Genomic DNA, 23,122 nt, shown 5'->3' with positions numbered 1-23,122 from the left:
CAAGCTACGTTTTACCCTCGCGATTTGTATGACACTTTATTTCAGTGTGCGTGCATTGCTCGAAATAAAGGCTAGCTCTCATAAACTCATTTTTTTACGTTTTCACAGCTGTCATAGTCTTTCTAGGCTTATTTATGATCTAAGACATAATGATCAATACTTATGTACACACGAAAAATGTTATACTTTTTTTTGGCGTAACAAATCAAATATCCTTATAAGTTTTTATTCTTCTTCTATTTTACGTTGGTAGAAAGAACAATATTGTTATAAAAAAAGATATTTAAGACAACTAATGGAAATATTATAATACCGCATAATTTAGTTGAATAACATTTGTTTAAATATCATGAAATTATTTTTATTTGATTAGAATGATATGTTTTTTTAATTTTATTTTACAACTTGTACATATTAAAATTTATTTAATTCACGTCCATTGGTTGTGGTTCAGTAGACATTTGAGTTACAGGAGGCTATGGGTACCTGTAATGTGATACAAATGGTCAAGTTGACCAACTACCTGTTAGTTGATCAACTAGACCAGACTAGATCAAAATGTCGAATTTGAGTGATAGTGTGCGTGGACATCGTTAAATTCACACCAATGACTTTTCCCTAAATGGCGCGCAAAATAACTTCAACAAAGTTGTAACAGAATACTTTATATATTATAGAAATACACATTCAGGAGTTCAACTGCTAAAATTTACATCCCAAGAACTGCGTCCTGAACATAGATTAAATTTTTAAAGTTGTATATCATTACATACTCATATTATTCGCATTTTCTGTAAAGTTCTAAGGTAAATTTAGTCAATCCCATTTTGTAGAAACAATAGCGTTGAGTTCAAATATCATACCAAGTTTTTTTTAATGACAATAATGGACGAGACGAACATGACGTTCAGCTGATGGTAATTGAGACGCCCTACCCATCACAATGCAGTGCCGCTCAGGATTCTTGAAAAACCCAAAAATTCTGAGCGACACTATAATTGCGCTCGTCACCTTGAGACATAAGATGTTAAGTCCCATTTGCCCAGTAATTTCACTAGCTACGGCGCCCTTCAGACCGAAACACAGTCATGCTTACACAATACTGTTTCACGGCAGAAATAGGCGCCGTTGTGCCACACGTAATCTAGCCGGCTTCCTGTGCAAAGGAGCCTCCCAGTGGATTCAAGGATCAAGAATGTAAAAAATCATCAATAGCTGAAAAGTGAAGATAACTGATGTATTTTGTTATAATTATATCATTATGTATGTGTATGTATGACTATTTACGATAAACATTTACATTATACATTATATACGAGTAACTCTGTCGTTATAACAAGAATAGCTTGTAGATGGCAGAAGTTTTCTACTTACTTGCCACAAATCGTTATATTTTGGACAATTCACACAATATCTTTATAAATTATAGCCTATGTGTTATTCTGATGTATAAACTATATTATTGTAGAGTTTCACTAAAATCCATTAAGTAATATTTGCGTGAAAGAGCAACAAACATTCATACGTATATACTTTTGCGTTTATAATATTTGTAAGGATACTTAATCATCCAAACGATCGCAGTAAACGAAACGGATTTATAAATCGGAAAAGTCCACCAATACAGAGCATAGTAGTTCCGTTGGAGAATTGCTTGTATCTCTAAGGACCTTTTCGAGAAATTGCTAAGATCGTGAGCGAGAATATTTACGACGCTATAACGCCCGCGTCGAACCCCAAAGACATCAACTTTTATAAATTATTACGAGAAAATATGCCGTCCTAATATGTCTACCGCATACTTGAAGGACACTAAAATGTGGAATTTAGTATATTGAGATAAATATAGTTATAAGTACTCCTATGTGTATGATTTATTCGGCTAGTTATGGCTGGAAAATGCCCTTAAACTTTATTTTTTTGGGGTCATTGGTTGAACGACGTTTTGACAAGGGCTAAAATATATCAAAATCGGACAAGTGTATGTCAAACTCGCGAATTTCAGTCACAGTAGACATATGTATATTTGACGACCCCTATAGCTCAGTGGTTAGTGCTAGTGGTCCTGGGTTCGAATGTGCAATCATTTATATGATCAATATGAGTGTTTGTTTCCGATTCATGGATGTTTATTTATATTTATGTATGTTTAAGGTAGTAAAATTATTGTATTAAATATATCGTTGTCTTGCACCCATAGCACAGCCTAGTTTGGGGCAAGATAATTTGTGTAAGAGTGTGTCAATATTATTATTATTCTATGTGTCTTCTATGTTTCCGTTCCGAACTGATGATATATCAACAAAATATTGTTTAAATATAAGTTTGGTAAGCATTGAGATAATACTACTAATAATAATACTAGAGTACTGCGTACTAGGGAAAACGTCTCATCTTGATTTTTTGAATAACAGAGTTGTGGCCAGCTGTAGTTAACTCAATTAGTCTATGCTAAACGTTTGCACCAAGCACACGCATTTCAGTGGTGAGTTTTGTCTGTATTGAAATACTGTTTTAATACCACAAAACACAATTAAAAGTAAAGACCTTTCTCTCTCGAAGATCAACATAATGTTATTTTTAAAACACGCCTAATTTAATTACATTTTGTCGATTTAACTGGTGACGATATTTCATCGCGGTGACAACTGCCAACCTCTATAGAAAAACACTAGCTGAACCAGCAAACGTTGTATTTCCAATCAAAGTAATAAAAAAAATTCAATAATTCAAAAATTTTGGGATATAAAAATAGATGACGTCCGATTCTCAGACCTACCAAATATATAGTACTAACAATAATTATTATATTCGATTGCCATCTTGCAACTCTATTGAGTATCTGTGGATGGAACAGAATAGTATAAAAAAATGTGATTTAAAAACAGGGGGGAGGGGGGTCGTAGAAGGGTGAAAATTTGAAGTTGAATATAGTTTTCAATGTTGCATCATAATTAAATAAAAAAAAATACAAAAATATAAAAATCTATTTAGGGTTGGGGTTACCCTTATAATTTAGGGGTATGAAAAATAGATGTTGGCACACAAATTTTCAAACAAATTGGTTTAGCCGTTTTGGAGGAGTTTGGTAGCACACACCGCGACACGAGAATTTTATATTATAAGATTAAACGAAATTTAATCTAAATGCTTAGCCCTGTTTCATTGTTTTTATTTTGCCCCATAATTTGTTCGAAACATCTTCTCTAATACATAATACTCGTACATAATGTCTCGGTAAGTTGGTTCCACAACGGCGCTAATTTCTGCCGAGAAGCAGTAATGTGTAAGCATTACTGTGTTTAGGTATGAAGGGTGCCGTAGCTAGTGAAATTACTGGGCAAACGAGACTTAACATCTTATGTCTCTGAAAGTGACCAGCGCAGTTGTAGTGCTGCTCAGAATTATTGGGTCTTTCAAGAATCCTGAGCGGCACTGCATTGGAATGGGCACGGCGTATCAATTACCATCAGCTGAAAGTCTGGCTCGTCTCGTCCCTTACTTTATTTAAAAAAAACATTTGTATACTCGTAGTCTCGGGACTACCATAGTCAGTAGAGTATGTAAATACCAAACTGCACGCGAGCAAAACAACGTTTTTAAACACCGTGAGAAAACTGTACTAAAAGTGATGAAACAAATTTCATCTCCATTAGTTAATGTCGAAACAATATGTTATGGGTTTACGCATTTAAAAACGCGCGTATTGAAAATTAGATCTATAATATCTTTCTTCTCATTTTCTTCTTGGTATTAAATTGAGAAACCTTTTGAAAAAAGTACTTTCAATCTATTAATTGAATCCAGTTTATTCTCTATATGTATATTCCTTGGTGAAAATTTATACAAAAAACCACAAAGCATACGCACAGACAGCGCCATACATCGGAAGTGTGTTAAAAAGTTTGTAATTACACAAATAAAATTTGAAAAACAAAATTTTATGAACGATGCGGGACTCGAACCCACGACCTCTGGCGTTCCATGCCAGTCCTTTAACCAACTGAGCTAACCGTTCGAGTTTATCGTCATAAAATCTTGTATGCTTTGTTCAACTCTCAGGTTATGGCTTCATCTGTGGGTTATCACTTTAAAAACATAGCAAATAGTTAAGTTTGTAATTAATTAACTGCATGTTCCGTTGTTTACTGTGTGAAATTCGAACTTTATATACAATATTAAAATTTCTTCTGAAGGCTCTGAATTCTTTTGTGTACTTACTGACAAAGTAATTAAATAGTTCAATGACATTATGAGGTATGAAGGCAATTTACCAATTTTTTATCAATAAATACAGTGTTCAGCTTATCGCACTCCTCTACTGCGTCATTTAAGAATAAGTTTGAACAAAAATTACTGTCCTTACCTTAAGCCCACGGACGAGTAAAAAAATAAGAACTACGCGTCGTGATATTAGCAAGTGAAGCACCGTTATGCTAGTGAGTGTGTTACGGGGGATACTAGTCACACAATTTTTTCTCCCTTAAATAATCATAAATGGCGACAAAAACTTATTTAAGTAGTATCGTTTTTACACTTTTTCACAACGCACGACGGCATTTTTAAAATATTTTATTGAGATGCAAACTAATCTGTCACAGACGATGACAATTCTCATAATGGCCAACTATCGGCCTGAAGTAGTATAAGTGTGTGCGTGAGGCTTTGTATTTATACGTAAATCGGCTTGTTTGGGTGCTACACTTTTATGTAAGGTGAAACGGAGTCCTTATTTTTTTACTAGCCCGTGCTTAACCTTGTAATGTACAATTCAATCCACTAGTATGTCTGTCTGTGTCTTGATTAATATAATATTGTGTATTCGCCTAAATATTCTATTGTTTACTTATCTTAACGTTCTGTTGTCATTTCTGTATAATTCTATTATTTTGTGTTCTCAGTGAAACTATTCTAGGATATATCCAACATTGTAATTTTTTATTTTATTTAACTTCATTTTTAATATAGTGACATATCTGTTTGTTTCCTTAATAAATAAATAAATATTTGTTAGTTGCCAAATTTCATGGTTCTAGAGAAAAAAACTCAAAGGACAATGGCGAAATTTTACTTGACTATAGGAATAACCGTCTAAGGTTAGGATAGTTACAAAAAAAAACTTCGTAGATAAATTGACTTGTTAGATAAAATTGTATTGCAAAAGGAACCGGGGAAATAAATAAAATATTTATTTCATTTTCACATTATATGCTGTCACGACTATGAAATCACATCCATTTTAGGTTAGATCAAGGAAAGCTATCTGTCAATATGACTGACAGCGATGATCGAGTGATCAATGAGTTTCTAATTTCTATAGCTGTCACCTATGATCTACCTAATGCTAATAATACCTATCAATTATAGTTACCGCTGTTGTGTTGTTTTGTGCTTTCTTTATTTTAATAAGTAGTTTCTATTTTACATGGCTTGGTTTTGGACTTGAATAATATCTTTCTCTCGTTTTAAACTCTGAACCTCATTTTGAACTACTTCTGCTCTCCATTACCGGATTATTATATGCCCCACGATTTAGTCTAACGTACGCTGTTTATATAACAATAAACAAAATATTTTGCTTCTTTAATTTACTGCTACCTACTTCTACAAAATAAGATCTTGGATTGAGAAAAAGACATTAGAAAACTAGGTACTTATTTTACCAGTTTTTTAAGATTTAAAAATGGAAGTACTTAGTTTAAAAGTCGACCCGAGCCTTAAATTCGGGCGTAGGTTAGGCACATTTTAGAAGTACCTACGACTATGGATTGCGCATTTGACTTCCCTCTTATAAAATTACTTATAAAGCTATGGACAAACAACTCTGGTTTGTTGCAAATAAACTGTTATTACCATTGCATCAAGTAACAAGTTTCCATTTTATCATAATGTAATACTCGGAGTTGTTGGCCGTAGACAGTAGTACCGTAGACGTTAGTCATTAGGTAGGTATTTATTAACTATTTGCCTATGGTTACTAGTTCCTATCCTTTAAGATTTTTGGAATTGTTGTTATTCAGTGTCATTGTTGTTGAAACATGTTAGTTGGAATATAATAGATAAGTATGAGTATTTTGTGAATTCAAACATGGCGCTGTCAAACCATCCTGATTTAGTGAAATTGTACCTTGTACGCGGCAGTAGTCCAGTAATCCATTCAGAGTTTAAGATTGCAGCTTTATGAGTAGTAAGAACAGTAAAGTAATAAAAATAAAAACCAAACCTAAAAACACAAACAAAATAATCATTTATTTTTCTCCATTATCCCGGTTCCAAATTAAAAATGAATAATGTCAGTAGATGCAGAAAATTATAGAGAATTAATTAGTACACGTCAGTTCTTGAGACGCTTCCATTCAATTTCAAATATTTTGTAGTATGAAACTTCGCCATTGTTCTTTTCGTTTACATGTGAAGTAAAATTTTTAAATACCCTCTTATTTAACTTATTTTGTAACGGACAAGATGCTCAAGCGATGGGAATTTTTGAAGCCAACCGCCAATGGACATCCGCATAACCAGAGGGTAAGAAATGCTATGCCAGCCTCAAAGTTGTGTGTAATCTCTAAGCTTAAATGTCCATCAGTCTATCAGAACTAATTGAATCCACACAGTGGTTGTGCGAGCAAAAGGTAACTCGCAAAACGTACGGTTGTTCTATAACGCCAGACGTCATTATGATGCGGATTGAATTTCGCATTCTGTCATAATTTCCGGTTGTGGAATTCAGTTGCTGGTTTGAGCACAAGCAAGAGCACTTATGAGGACAAGTACAGGTTGATGTTAGAGCGTGTCCAAAACAAATTTGTTAGGCACCTATACTTCAAGTTATATGGAGTATACCCATTTTACCCACTTATGTATCCAACACTGTTTGTGCTGGGTATGGTTGGGTATACTGAGTTGAGCGTCCGTAGGGATTTTTTTCTAGCAGCGTATGTGGTGAAGTTGTTGCGCGGGAAGGAGCACAACCCGGGAGTTCTGTGCTGCTTGAGTCTTCGTGTGCCGGACCGGTACGTGTGGAGGCGCCTCCATCCGCCACTACTATCCATTCCGATGGCGAGAACAAATGTGTTGGCAAAGTCTCCTTTAACTAGAGCCCTTCGCCATATAAATGAACTCCACAACAAAGTGGACATTTTTGAGTGTACGTGGAGTGATCTCACAAGGGTATTGTTATATGTAGTATGTTATGGTAAATAGTAGTATGTTTAAGTTTTTTCTATTTCTGGTGTGATATATTATTTGTAATGTAATTTTTGATTTTATGATTAGTTTTAGTTTGATTTGTTTGTTGTTTGCTTTGTTTGTTATTCTTGTTTGTTTGTAACTGTCGCATTAGGTAATACCTGTAATGATAGTTGCTATGTGTGTGTGAAATAAATAAAACTCTTCTGACTATATCCCGTGATATTATATGCCCACCAGCTGCAAAAACCCCATAATTTCAAAGCCAACGCTGAGATATTAGGCTTGTTAAAGTATTTTGTTACTGGCTTGTATTAGTATCTTAATTTTTTAACAATTTCAAGGTACTACAGACATAAGGAGTATAAATAAAGACGATTTTCTGTTTCTGACGGACACATTAAGACGCTCATACACCAACCCGCAGTTTGATTATATTTATCTTTCTATTATTTTTCTATTATTCCCAAAATTTTAATCGTAACTATCAGCAACATAAAAACGTTGAAAATTTACACTTAAATTTCCATTTTTGATCTATATACGTAGCCGTTCCCGCCCGCTTCGCTGTGCGAATTTTAAAAGGAAATAAATTAAACAATAAAAAAATTAGTAGCCATAAACCATCTAAGATAAATTTCGCATTGAATAGTGGTAGTTTCATGTCGATACCATCTGGTTTAGTCCACCAGTGGTTTAGGCATGAAAGAGACAGTGGTTTAGGCATGAAAGAGCCTCAAACAAAGACCATTTTCATTATATATATATATATATATATATATATATATAGATAACGAAATATCAACGATTTTAAACACAAATTATTATCAAATAAAATTCAATACGTTTGTATAACAGCACACCATTACAAAGAAAGTTAGATATAGTTCTGTGGTTTCAATTCTCATCGGATATCATCGAACGAGTTCATTGTTTTCAAACTATCGACGTCTCAGCTCCAGCGGGTATTTTTAAAACAAATAGATAACTCTTAACGATTGTTCGAGGTTGTTGCTATCGAACGTAGCAATCGGAAATTATTCTGTTTTTGGCTACCTTTCATTTTTTATCTACAGTGTATTTTATTCTGTTTTTATGTCAGCTAGTAATAAACAGTGGGAGGCTCCTTTGCACAGAATGCCGGCTAGATTATGGGTACCACAACGGCATCTATTTCTGCCGTGAAGCAGTAAATATGTAAGCATTACTGTGTTTTGGTCTGAAGGTCGCCGTAGCTAGTGAAATTACTGGGCAAATGAGACTTAACATCTTATGTCTTAAGGCGACGAGACGATTTTTGGGGTTTTTCTAGAATCCTGAGCGGCACTGCATTGTAATGGGCAGGGCGTATCAATTACTATCAGCTGAACGTCCTGCTCGTCTCGTCCCTTATTTTTATATATAAAAAAATCAGCTCACTGGATGGTAGGAGTTCACTGGAGACCCAGCGATGGCTCGCTCTGGTAGCAAGCAACGCGAATGCTAAATGCGAAAAACAATTTCAAGCGAAAATGTTATTTAAATCTGAGCTTCCTTAATTATATGAAATGTCAATATAATATGACATGTAAAGATAATTATATGAAATCTATTTAAAAATTTAAGAAATATTTTGAAATTTCCAAACATTATTTTAAATTTCTCTGGGTTTAAGATAAACACGCATCATGAATACGTGCGCAATATACGCGACTGCGATTTTAACTAAAAGCATAGTTTTGTCTTTTATAAAAATACATAATTTATAATAGAAGAATGGTTTTTTGGATGACTTACTTAATAAAAAAGTAAAGATTGTAAGATGTTAAAACTCAGTTTCATGAAGCCAGTTCAAAATAAAATCGAAAAACTTCAATATAGATAGATAGATTACTTAATAAGTACAAAAAAGAGCTTAATGGATTATTATTAGAAAATAAGATATTTAATATAAGTAAGTAATTTGTAATTTATTTAATTTATTTTTTTTGCATGGTTAGTTAATTCGATTTAGTTTTAATTTAATTGTAATTTTGATTTTAATTTGTATTTTCTATGGGTTATGCCTGAAATAAATGATTATTATTATTATTATTATTATTTGATTCTATAAAGCACAATTTTAATATGTATTTTTACTATTTTCTACGAAAAAGAACCGCTAAAATCATATCATTTTAGGTTTCGAAACTCAACGCATGTAGTTCGAGTAAGAGCGACAATCTCTCTCTCACACCGCGGACCACAGACAAATTTATTACGTTCATTCTTCATAAGCGATCCAAACGCCATTCAGTAAAAGGCACTTCATGGTATGAATTTTAGCGATTCAGTTTAGGTACTGATACTGAACTGCATCGAAATCGCATCGCTAATTAAAAGTTGGTAAGTTGGCAGTAACCGAAGGCCTACCCTTCGGTTACTGCCTCGTATTCGGCGGAGTAGACAAGCCGCCTTTTTACGTAGAACGACGCTAAAGCTATCGACCTCTGCGTGTGCAAACATATCTGGCGCGCTACAAAAACGTGGCAGCTCCAACAGTGCTCTGAAGGCGTTGGACTCGCCGGGATACTCACTTAAAATTTAACTTGCAGTTACATACTTAATTTAACTGTCCCATTATATACAGTTCTAGCCGCAACAATTCCGATTTCTTTCAATTGGAATTGCAGAGTGAGCCTTCCGTACTTGTACTGTTATATATTCTTTGCCTGGGGTTTTATTTTAATTAATATTTGAGTAATTTTGCATTATAATTAAAATCATTTGTAAAATGATGAAGCCGAAAATATTCATCAAAAAGTAAGTATGGCAATAAGTTTATTACCACCTTTTTCAAACAGGTTATAAATGGTAAATAGTTTAAATAATTACTAATAGTCTGCAGCCGGGGGGGCCCCGCAAATTCTCTAGGAACTCCTGGTGCTAAGATGCGTGTTACTAACTCTCGGCGTGTGTAGGAAAAGTATTTATACGTTGCGTTACACCGAGAACTTAATTCGATGCGATTAGATCGTAGATCACTGATGAAGTATCAATATCAAGTATCAAACACTTATTATGTGATTATATTATGCGTATTTTGTGATTTGCGTGCGCACTTTGATGCTCGGTGACAATTTAGTTATATTATTAAGAGGCGAAAGAGACAACTGTCATTAGATTCGCCTCTCAGATGACAATGCGTCTGTTGTCTATGGTATTTCTCTATCTACAAGGAATCGTCTGCACTATAATTTGCCATAACTGAATTACAAGAAACGAGAATAGATAATTGCGGTGAATCCACAATGTTTTTTTTAAATTACAATAAATTTTCAAACAAATTTAAGAAATTTTACTGTATTATAATTAATCTACATACTAATCACACAAAAAGCTGAAACCATGGTAGCAAAAACCGACCACGTCAAAATTTAATTAGATCACAAACGATCTATATTTATATCTCATCCCAGAACGGTTTATTAAGACAACTTTTAAATAGTTGACCTGTGCATCTAGGTTAAGAGCTAACTAAGCCACCTGTAAACATTACGGTTTGCCGGTCAGATTAACCAATGTATGCATAGTTAGTATCACTGATATATTGTAGGAGGATACGAAGTCTATTCACTATCAATAGGCAAGGACGAGTAAAAAAGAAGGACTCCGTGTCACCTTACATAACAGTGAAGCACCAAAACAAGCCGGTAAACTTGTGAATACATAGCCACACGCACACACTTACACTAATACAAGCCGATCGGCTGCCATTGCAGATTTGCCATTGTCTGTGACAGATCAGTTTGCGTCGCAATAAAATATTTTTAAAATGCCATCGTGCGTTGTGAAAAAGTGTAATAACAATACTATAAAAGTATTTGTGGCCATATATGATTATTTAAGGGAGAAATAATTGTGTAACTGGTATCCCCAGTAACCGCACTCACACTAGCATAAAGGTGCTTCACTTGTTAATATCATGGGGCGGAGTCCTTCTTTTTTTACTCGTCCGTATTAATAGGTAGGTACAAGTTCTAGCAAAAACAAATAAACCTTGTGAAAGACTTTGAAAGTATGACTTACACACCGAATTCTGATGATATAACAAGAATACATAATATTATGTGACATTAAGTCATGGAAATAGTATACATGAGACGCGAGAAGAAACATTTATTGTCATGGTAGGCTATCAAAATATCAATACTTGTGGCAACGTCTTGGGAAGGGTCGTTCATTTGCCTGAGATATGGCATGCGTCATGCTCATGAAAAAATGCTGTTTGGGATGACTGGTCTACTCTTCTACCAACCTTCTAATTTTACTTTTGTCGGCAGTAAAATGTTATAAAACGGACACCTAGGTTAATAATAGTAGCTTGTATAACCAAATCAGAATAAGTATTTTAGAACTAAACAGAGGGATGCTCCTTTTGCAGGATGTCGGCAGTGAAGCAGTCATGTGTAAGCGTTACTGTGTTTTGAGCTGAAGGGCGCCGTAGCTAGTGAAATTACTGGGCAAATGCGACTTGACAACTTATGCTCAAGATGACGAGCGCACTTGTAGTGCCACTCAGAATTTTTATGTTTTTCAATAATCCTGAGCGGCACTGCATTGTAATGGGCAAGGCCTATCAGTTACCATCAGAACGTCCTGCTCGTCTCGTTCCTTATTTTCATAAAAAAAAGTATTTTAGAAGTAAACATGGTGAGTATTTCTTACCGTAACAACATAAGAGAGTCCAGTAAGTGTGAGTCTTGCCACGCTATCCTTCCCAGGTATGCTTTGCAAGGGAGGTGGGGCTTCGAGCGACGCCGGCGCCGGTAGAACGTCGGGTCGCTCGCGACTTCGCCCCCGGGCTTCCCTGGGGGCCGCGCCAGAAGCACCATACATACTGGAGCAAAAATAAAAAGATCATGCTCAACTCAACAAATATAGTGAAAAGAACACCAACTGTACCACAATAATAAATAATTAGAAACCACGTTTTAATGTGAACTTATAGCTAGATTTTCTGAAGTTACACTTCTTTAGGCGCATTATGAAAAAATGATGAGAGTGAAATGTTAAGATACGCGTGCATTACAGTAACACAATAGTAACAGAGTGAAGTTGTTTCCTAAAATTTTCTGATGCTTGCGACATTCGTTTTTTTTTAATTCTTCGTCCATTATTAGGTTAGGCAAAGGGTTCAAGCCCGTACAGCCGTATTCGTTATTTAATAATTAATTGTCAAAGCCATCTTTGAAAGGTTTTTACAATATTGTTCTTTCTACAAACGTAGAATAGCACGAGGAATACATAATTATAAGGATTTTTGCTTCGTTAGGCCAAAGAAGTATAACTTCTTTCGTGCACACATAAGTACACACACTCTTTTTTTATTCTACTAAAGGAGATGACTCCAAGGAAATAATTATTAACTAAAATATACTAAATATTAATCATAATTTAAATCACTTTTTAATTTTAACTTAATATCACACACTAACTACTTGGCTAAGATTTAGTAAAAAAAATACTATAATACAAATAATAAGATTCAATCTCTTAATTTCAGATTCTTAAGAATCAAGTTATTTATAATCCGTCAATCGATCCTCAATCAGCATTTCAATATGTCAAACTCAATTTCCAAATTCATTTACAGTAGAGAAAACTCTCATACTTAGGCTGGCCATAAATAATCTTACAATTAAAAATTTACATTTGAATTTGGAATCTGTCATTTTTATATGATAAACAATCATAGACAACAATCAGAGTTTTCTCATTTTGGCGCCAATACATTGTACAATATTTTGCGATATTGAAATGGAGTGGGGTGATAAAGAGAACCGAATCACTGTGATTGCATTGCACAAAGTAGGTATGGAGCCAAATGCAATTTTTAAAACTCTCCATACGCTTGGTAATTGTAAAATATTTCTGTACCGGGCTATTAATAAGTACAATGAGACCTCCTCTATTTGTGACAAAATAAGATCTGGCCATCAACGTAATGTTCGTACGAAAAAGGTGGTCAAAGCAGTAAAGGAAAGAATTCGAAGAAACCCGGTCCGAAAGCAAAATATTTTATCTCGGGAGATGAAGATAGCACCTAGAACCATGTCGCGTATTTTAAAAGATGACTTAGGACTTGCAGCCTATAAGAGACGTACCGGTCATTTCTTACCTGATAATTTAAAAGAGTATAGGGTGGTAAAATCTAAACAGCTTCTGAAGCGGTACGCAAAGGAAGGTTACAGAAAAAGTTGGTTTGGTTGTTGAAAAAGGATGAGATTTTTTTTACAATTGAACAACATTTTAACAAACAAAAATGAGAGTATTTATGCTCAAAGCTCTAAGGAAGCTTCCCAATTAGTCGACAGAGTGCGACATGGGCACTATCCGATTTGCAGTGATGGTTTGGTGGGGGTATTAGATATGAAGGAGTGACTGAGCCATACTTTTGTGAAAAAGGTATCAAAACATCGGCACAAGTGTATCAAGCTACCATTCTTGAGAAGGTAGCGTAGCCCACAACACCATCTTCAATAATCAAGAATTGTCCTTCCAGCAAGACTCGGCGCCGGGTCATGAAGCTCAGTCGTCGCAGTCTTAGTTGGAAACGAACGTTTCCGACTTAATCAGAGCTGAAGACTGGCCGTCGTCTAGTCCTGATCTTAATCTGCTGGATTATGATTTATGGTCAGTTTTAGAGGGTACGGCTTAATCTAAACGCCATGATAATTTGGAGTCCCTAAAACAATCCGTACGAATGGCAGTGAAGAATTTTCCCATGGAAAGAGTGAGTGCTTCTATTACTATATGGAGATCACTTCAAATAAGCTTTTTCTATTTTAATTTATTTAATATTTATGTGTTATTTATTATTTATGGAAAGACTAGGTATATCAATTCTTCATGACATAGATGAACTTATCACCAAAACGTTCTGTAGATTGCCAAATAAGCATGACGAGATTGGCACAGCTAGAACTGAATAGAAGTACTGTAATTTTAAGCTCTGTTTTGTTTGGTACATGTATAGCTTTTTCCAGTTAACTCAATGTTAATGTTTTTATTAGAAAGTTATCAAAGTAATTTAATATAAATGAAAAACATTAAATTCTCTTATTAAACTTTATCTGTGACCTTCGTCAAAATATTGCTGAGTTACGTGCACCAATAAAAAAGTTTGCATTTAACAACTTACTGAGAATTTGTCAAATGTTTGGTGACGGACAGGCTAATTACGGAAAGTTGACGACGAAATCCTGACATAACTTTGGATTTCCGTTCTAACGCTCAACGAAAAATACAAGCAGGAAACTTTTGATAAACACGTATATATGTACTCCAAACTCACGTTGCATTAAAAGCGTTAACAAACTTTGTTATCTAAGAGCCTTATGTGCTTACATGTTTGGACATCAAAGCGAAAAATATTGCGCCAAAATATAACTTGAGTACCCTTAATTGAAAAGTTTGAACGCGAAACGTGAAAAAGAGTGTCAAATTGAAATAAACTTGTAACTTTTGAATACGTCCCAAATTTTGTATAGGAGGTTAGTAGTATATATAATAACATATTTATAGCTAAACAATCAAAGATATTTGTTATGTTCTTAAAGTCATAACCCTCACTTCTAGGATTAATACACAAATAAAATTTGAAAAAGAAAATTTTATTGAACGATGCGTGACTCGAACCCACGACTTGCGGCGATAGATGCTGTAGATGAAGCCACAACCTGAGAGTTGAACAAAGCATACAAGATTTTATAACGATACATCACTCGTACGGTTAGCTTAGTTGATTAGAGCACTGGCACGGAACGTCGGAGGTTGTGGATTCGAGTCCCGCATCGCTCATAAAATTTTGCTTTTCAAATTTTATTTGTGAATAAAAGATATTGTTTGGTAAAGTGAAAAGTGTTTGTTTATTACATATAGTTTAGCTTCTTCCAAAAGTTAATTTCTGTAGTTAAGTAAGTTTCTGAGATATTCGCAGACTTCTTGAAGCGATTTCATATTTACGAGTATTATTTTGTACGTCTGAACTGAAAAATGGCAAATATTGCGATCAATAATATGAATATCCGAGGATTTAAAATTATTACGTCGCAGATGTAAGTAATACGGCGCCTATTTCTGCTGTGAAGCAGTAATGTGTAAGCATTACGGTGTTTCAGTCTGAAGAGTGCCGTAGCTAGTGAAATTACTAGGTAAGTGAGATAATGTGACGAGCGCAGTTGTAGTGCCGCTCCGAATTTTTGGGTTTTACAGCCACCCTGAGCGGGCTGCATTGGAATGGGCAGCGCGTGTCAATTCAAATCCACTAAACGTCCTGCTCGTCTTCTTCCCTTATTTTCATAAAAAAAACCCTCAAAGAAAATATCGAATAATGTACGTATTCACATAAAGCACGCGGCAGTTTCAACGTTAAGCCACGATGTAAAATACTCCATTACGGTATTGATAAAACAGTATTGTTCCAATATCGTAATGGCCAAAAAATGCCACTTAGGGTATTCGTTTTTATGGAAAAATAATATAAATGGACTCGCAGGTCGCTTCATGGTAAGTTACTACCACCTCTGTTTCAACTGTAGAAATACCAACAAGCATTATTATTTCAATCTTGCAATTGATTCGAAATTAGGCCATAAGGCCTTTGGTTGAAAAAGTCTCATCTTTGACTAAAACTACGCAGTTTTAGTCAAACTAAACTTAGTTAGTTTTACATACGTATGTATAGAATACAAAATTTTTTTACCATAGGGATTGACAATAGCATTACACATTGCAACAACACCTGATAAACGCCATAAATCTACATCAGTTCGTAAAGGGTCTTTGGGGGAAGAATTGATAAGATACTTCCAGCCCATCTTTGAAATCATATTTCAACTTAGCGTACTTAATATAATATTATACAAATTTAGGTGGCCTGCAGAGCACCAGTGAAGAAGCATGCATCATTATCCTCACTACAATCTACTATACTAAAGTAAGCCTTCTTTGTCAAATAAGATTTAATATATTTCTTGAATTTCAAAGGCCTCCCCCAAAGATTTCCACGACGATCGGTCCTGCGCTGCCCTAATCCAACGTATTCCGGCGATCTTGACCAGATCGTCAGTTCATCTTAGGGGGCCTACCAAAACAAGCCTAGCACACTGTCTGGTATTTTATTGTTAAATTTAATATCAATACCTAAAATGGAGCCTTATTAAACGGCATGTACGGTAGGTATATTCTTTCTTCTTGGATCGAATGAATTCAAATCACATTTTTCTTGAATTCAGTAATATTTTTTCTAACATTCATTATATTATTCATATATATGTATTGTGAGGGAACGGTTAGGATGATTATCAACTTTATTTTATTTTGCAAAGTAAGTCTCTTGTTTGCATACTAGGTGTTAAGTGATCACCGCCGCCAACAATCTCTTGCAACAACTGAGGAATCACAGGAGCGGTGCCGGCCTTTAAGGAAGGTGGCCGCGCTTATTTTGAAGGTACCCATGTCGTATCGTCCCGGAAACACCGCACAAGGAAGCTCATTCCACAGCATTCTAATGGAATTTCTTCTAGTGGAAGAAATCTCCTTGAAAACTGCACTGTGCAGAACCGCCACACAGCCAGATGGTGGGGATGAAATGACTTGTGGCGTGTCGTGCGAAGGTGTCGACAGAACGTCGACAACGACTTGTATTCTGCGCCCAGTGAGGAAGCTGGAGGTCCACTTGCATGAGCTCTCGGGAAGCCTAAATGATGGAAGTTTTGAGAGGAGTGCCTTATGCCATACACGATCGAAGGCCTTCGCTATATCCAGGCTAATTTTCAGGCCTTCCCCCTTGCTTTCAATAGCCGCCGCCCATCTATGTGTTAGGTATACCAGAAGATCACCTGCCGACCGACCATGGCGAAATCCGTACTGTCGGTCGTTGATCAAGTGGTGACCCTCTAGGTATACCAAGAGCTGTCGGTTAATTATCCTCTCCATAATTTTGGAGAGCAGGGAAGTAATAGCAATAGGCGTGTAGTTTGCCGGATCCGAACTGTCTCCTTTTTTTTTGGATCGGATGGACAAGGGCTGACTTCCATGAGTCAGGGACTACGCCTTTTGAATAAGAGTGCCGGAATAAACGCGTTAGCACCGGCGTCAACTCAGGAGCTCTGGTGGTCTGCGTCACCCAAGACTACGATTTCAGCTGAGGGTATCTGTGCAAGCACGTCGTTAATTGCCGCTTGAACGCAGCATGAGATGATCGGTTTCTGCGTTACCATTATGGGACCTGTAAAGACACGCATAGATGTGGACGCGGACCTCTAAATCTACGCGCAGCCAGAAAGTAGACAGGTCCCAGGTATGCAGGTGGTGTTGCTGCCCTGTTTGTCCTTTGACATGCGCGGTACTGTGCCCTCCCCAGAATACGAGGGGCAGCCCGAGCGAGAATGCTCGAGGAGGGATTCTCCGGCTCTGGTAGAGCAGGTACCCTCCTATCATTTGTTTCATGTCAAACTATAACTTACATTTACAATGAAAAGAGATCTTGGTTCAAAAAACTTGATCATTTTGTTCATGGAGACAAATACAAGGAGGTTTGCACCGTATATGGACGTTGAAATATGACTCTGGATAGTGAAGGTAGTATTTGAATTTGTCAAATAGCTCTTCAGAATAATGAGGTAATAAATGCATCATTATCAACAAACTCGAAATTTGCAATATCCGTAAAATGTAGTCATTGTGTTATTGATATAATATTATGATTATATACCTATACTAGCGAACCCGACAGACGTTGTCCTGTAGGAGGAGGTCACTAACATACGTAGAAAAATTATATTTCGACTGTATTGATAATCTAAATCAATCTCAAATTCACTGGAACACTCTTATAAAATTATCAAAATCGGTCCAGCCATTTAGGAGGTAGTTCAATTGTGAATCTAAGCCATCCTCGAATGCCCTTGAACACACACAGAAATAATCATTCAAATCAAGCCGTTTAGGAGGAGTTCACTGTCAACACACGTATAGAAGAATTATATATATATAGATATGCATCATAAGTCTCCGATGACAAAGTAAACGAAAATATTATTTTAATCATATAAAGTGGAGGAGAACAAAGGCTTAAATAGCCATAAATTGTAGTTAAACTGGGTTTATTATCAAACTCAAGTCGCACGTTCGGACGATTCATTTCTAAACGTGCCAGCGCAATCTGCTTCTTTCAGATAGCACGGAGGCATTTATCAAAACCAGCATAAGAATGTTTTTATAGCCAGGAAAGTAAACTTTAACTACGTTTTCCAATATTTATAGAGCATTGTCTGCGTTTATGTAATAATACGAAATAACATGCACAGGAAGCCGGCACGATCATGGGTACCAGAACGGTGCCTTTTTCTGTCATGAAGCAGTTATGTGTAAAGATTACTGAATTTCGGTCTGAAGGGCGCCGTAGTTAGTGAAATTACTGGGCAAATGAGACTTTGCATCTTATGTCTCAAGGTAACGCGCAATTGTAGTACCGCTCAGAATTTTTGGGCTTCTCAAGAATCCTGAGCGGCACTGCATTGTAATGAGTAGGGCAAGCTAGGGGGGTAGGATATCAATTACCATCAGCTAAACGTAATGCCCGTCTCGTCTCTTATTTTCAAAAAAAAAGATACATCGTGAAAGATTAAATAATTTTCTCATTTCATTAGTCATTACAATCATCTATCGGAATTACTGTTAATTTCAAATACAAGAGAGATTCACAACTAAGGTGACGATCAATCCGTACTTCATTAATAAAAAGTTTCGCTGAATACATTAATCAAATATCACAAACACCCAGACGTAACGTCTAGATTTCCTCAGCAGGGGTACAACGATCAAACTATTTTTCTATACACAATCACAAATACTACTCGTAAAGATTGTGTCAAGAACTGTAAAAATTTTTGAAAGAATGGCCCTTGATAAAATCTTTAATTATGACTAATTAAAATTCAGCTTCTTTGATTTACGCTGACATTTAGCTGTTCAACTTTTAACTCAAGCAAATTAAACGCTGAAGAGTTTTAAGGTACTAACGATAGCAACAAATCATGTTTATCTAGCCGGTGATTCATTTTATACACTAACTTAGCATCAGGCTAAAAATTATCCATCTTTAGCTTGAAATTTGCCGGAATGCTGTAACTGTTAAAAGTCATATCGATGTTTTTATGCGCAAAGGAAGAGAAGCGAGGTACGGTGGTTGACTTATACATAATATATCATACATTTTTTGCATCACAAAAGAAGTTCACAACACGCAAGAAATTTTTTCTAGAACTGAAGAATTCATATTTTCTAATGACAATAAGGGACGAGACGAGCAGGATGTTCAGCTGATGGTTATTGATACACCCTGCTCATTACAATGCAACGCTGCTCAGGATTCTTGAAAAACCCAAAATTCTGAGCGGCTCTGCAATTGCACTTGTTACCTTGAGACATAAGATGTTAAGTCTCATTTGCTCAGTAATTTCACTAGCTACGGCGCCCTCGAGACCGAAATACAATAATCCTTATATTACTGCTTACGGCAGAAATAGGCGCCGTTGAGTTACCCATAATCAAGCTGGCATAATGTACAAAGGAGCCTCCCAAGTAAATAAAAAGTCAATAAAAAGCTTGTTATAGCAACTGAACATGATCTCGAAGCATACCTACCCGTAACGGAAATATTAAGTCTCAGAATATAAAGAGAGAGGTGAGAGGTCAACTTCTGTGTGTTATATGTCTGTCAAACTAACAGCTTCTTACAAAGAATAAATTACTTTTATTTGTATGTTTGTAACGGTAAATCTAGGAATGCTTCCAAAGATTTCGTAGATTTACCGTCATTTAAAATTTAAAAATTGATTTGACTCAATATTCAATGTACCGATGATCTCCAACTTTTAACGGTTGCTGGTTTAAAATAAAATGATGACATAATATTTATTTTCATTAATAATATAGTATCTATGAACAGCCATCTATGAAAGCAGAACCATAGAAGATATAAACGATAAAAGGTCTTCAGAAAGATTTGAAAGAAGATTAGAACTAGAATCATACTACTAACCTTGGGTGATGCTTATAAGGCCTAAAATTATAACTTGTGATATATTTGACTTCAAAAAACATTTTTGTTTAACTAGAATGATGAAAGTAGAGACCACTTACTCACTTAGAAATTCCCCAGGGCAACTTAAATTAATTGCAAATTTGCTAACAAATTCTTACAAAAACTTTTCCCAACTCCGAAAATGTTCAATATAAAGTGAAAGCCCGAACTAACTGATTTATGAAACATAAAAAAAAACATTGTATGAGACAATTTTTGTGTAAACTGCAAAGCGCTGTCAAAGAAAGATATTAAACTTATTTGGAAGGAAATCGAAGATAAATGACAAAAGTTTTTGGGAGAAAACGGCTCAATTTTTGATAATGATTCAAATTATGCACTGCTGTTCTAAATTGAAAGGTCTCGTCAACTGTTTTATAATTATTGCATATAATGCAAGTTGAAGAAAGTTGAAATATTGAAGTTGATCACTAATAAGACACAATAGTTGGCCTAAAAGCTCCATTGATTTTTATTTCACAGATGCGTCTAAAAATTGAATGACAACTGTTAACTTCATCTGACTTACGGTACGTAGACGTGGTCGCTAACTATGGGCCTTATGAAAAAGCTCATGGTCGCTCCGAGGGCAATGGAGAGGGCTATGCTCGGAGTCCCTGCGAGGTCGAATCAGAAATGAGGAGATCCGTAGGAGAACCAAAGTTATCGACATAGCGCATATGGTTGCGAAACTGAAGTGGCAGCGGGCACGACATATAACTGGACGGGCAGATGGCCGTTGGGGCAGTATAGTCCTCGAATGGCGACCACGTACCGGAAGACGTAGTGTTGGTAGCCGCAAGATGGACCGACGATCTGGTCAACATCGCCGGAATAGTTTGCATGAGGGCAGCGCAGGACCGATCGTCAAGACGATCATTGGGGGACACCTTTATCTAGCAAAGGACGCCTTCCGACTGATGATGATGATGTAAACTTCAACAACATCTTCAACAAGGGAACGGGACGTATAATAATAATATGATACAGTAAGGTCAATTATTTGGCATCCTTATATTATAAATGCAAATATGAGTTTGTTTGCTATACTTGCAGGCCTTAACTGCGCAATCCATCAAAATATTGTACACACGTCGATACGAAAAAGTATATTGGGCAATTTTTTCCCGTCAATTTTAATAAATCTGGATGGGGCGTAGTATAACTGAATTCCTGTCGGAGGATGCGCAGATAGAACCTAGTAAATAAAAGTCAATTCAACGGAACACGGGCACAGGGAAGGGCGCTGGTGTGGTACGCGACTTGCGTCGACACTCTGGCTCCTTTTCATGTCCATGTTACGTCAGTTGGTGCTGGGGCTGCTGCTTCGACTGCCGAAAGCAGCAAGCGTCGCAAATATGTTGGTCTCAGTGAGTCATACATTTTTGTGCCGTTTGGTGTCGAGACACTTGGCCCGTGGGGCCTAGAGGCGCAGAGAATGTTCAAAATACTATCTTCACGCCTCATTAAGGCTACTGGCAACCCAAGCGCTGGCAGCTATTTCGGTCAACGGATCAGCCTTGCTATCCAACGTGGAAATGCTGCCAGCATTCTTTGTACTCTTCCACGTAATGATAGTTTTAATTATGTAGTCATAGAATTATAAATACAGTTATAAGATTTGTTTCAATAAAAACATGAAACAACATTTGAAAAACTTTCAATAAATTGAACCGAGTAAAAGTTTTCATAAACAACTCACCTAATATCATCATCATCAGGATGATGATCAGGAGGTAAATCAAGTCGGAGGTCACCGAGTGCTCTCGCCGCATGTCTTCTCCGTCTCTCATACCACAGTCTTCTTTGTTCCCTTTCATTATCCTTCTGGACACCAAAAAACGTTTGTGTCTCTCGTTTTAGATAATCTCTTACAGCTACGGTGTGAACCCTTCTTAATCTGACGCCGTCTTCGTGTTCTGGTTGGGGTATTGCTTCGGGGGGTGGTTGGGATACGGGGGGTGCAGATACTATTCGGGGGGGTGAAGCAGGCGGCACGTGGGGGGGCGCTGCCGAAGCTGGCCCTGGTGAGTTTTGGCACGCAAGTTGTGGTGCTAATAGACTAGCGCTTGATCTCCTGTAACAACAGAAAATACAATTAATTATTTAAAAGACCGAACAACACTTACTTATATTTATATTATTTATTTTAAGGCATTGACTATTTGACATTTAAGTATGTTTGTGGCATCATTTTACATATTATATTGTAATTGAAATGATGTGTAAATCTTGAAATAAAAGAGTGGCAGTGAGTTTCTTGGTACTTGTTCTCATTAGCTCAACCCTTTACGAAGTAGCGGTAGAATCAATAAGAAAAATATTTTTTTGACATTCATAAGTGCCATTTCCATGACCTACATGAATAAAGTGATTTTGATTTGATGTAATTATTTATATTAATTTTAGAAACAGACAACTTAACCCATCGTTTTGTTTTATCCCTAGTGACACAATATTCTATTGATTAATCATTTTAAATAAATCATGAACAATAATGTAATATAACCAGCGTTATTTAGGGTTCCGTAGCCAAATGGCAAAAAAAAAAATGGCGTATGTCACAGCCGAATTTCCGAAACTATCAGAATTATACTGTTGAAACTTGGTAAATAGATGTATTCTGTGAACATATTGTACAGTCATTTCTATCGCTATAAAATTATCACAATCTAGTCCCAGGCTGTCCGATCATTTAGATATTCAGCAGTAGAGTAATAGGATTAACGACAGAGCCATTTTTTTATAAAACATTTAAATTTATTTATAGATAATGCCTGAACAGTGACTGGGACTTTATTATAGAAGTGTATACATTGACCC

The 23,122-nt window shown here is 36.0% G+C and overlaps 1 protein-coding gene across 1 annotated transcript in view; it reads right to left on the bottom strand.

Moving 5' to 3' along the window:
• Window positions 1-23,122, bottom strand: part of LOC126969542 (inactive rhomboid protein 1) — a 201,059-nt gene that overhangs the window by 42,544 nt on the left and 135,393 nt on the right. The window contains exons 2-3 of the mRNA XM_050815036.1: window positions 22,002-22,376; window positions 11,875-12,046 (exon numbers count right to left, since the gene is read on the bottom strand). Of these exons, the coding sequence (XP_050670993.1) occupies window positions 11,875-12,045 (171 nt within the window). The 5' untranslated portion in view covers window position 12,046; window positions 22,002-22,376. The remainder of the gene's footprint in view (window positions 1-11,874; window positions 12,047-22,001; window positions 22,377-23,122) is intronic.

This window comes from Leptidea sinapis, chromosome 18 (genome assembly GCF_905404315.1).
Source record: "Leptidea sinapis chromosome 18, ilLepSina1.1, whole genome shotgun sequence".
In the NCBI taxonomy this organism is placed as follows: domain Eukaryota; kingdom Metazoa; phylum Arthropoda; class Insecta; order Lepidoptera; family Pieridae; genus Leptidea; species Leptidea sinapis.
The sequence above is the reverse complement of the archived record's forward strand: the minus strand, read 5'-3'. Positions and strand labels throughout refer to the sequence as shown.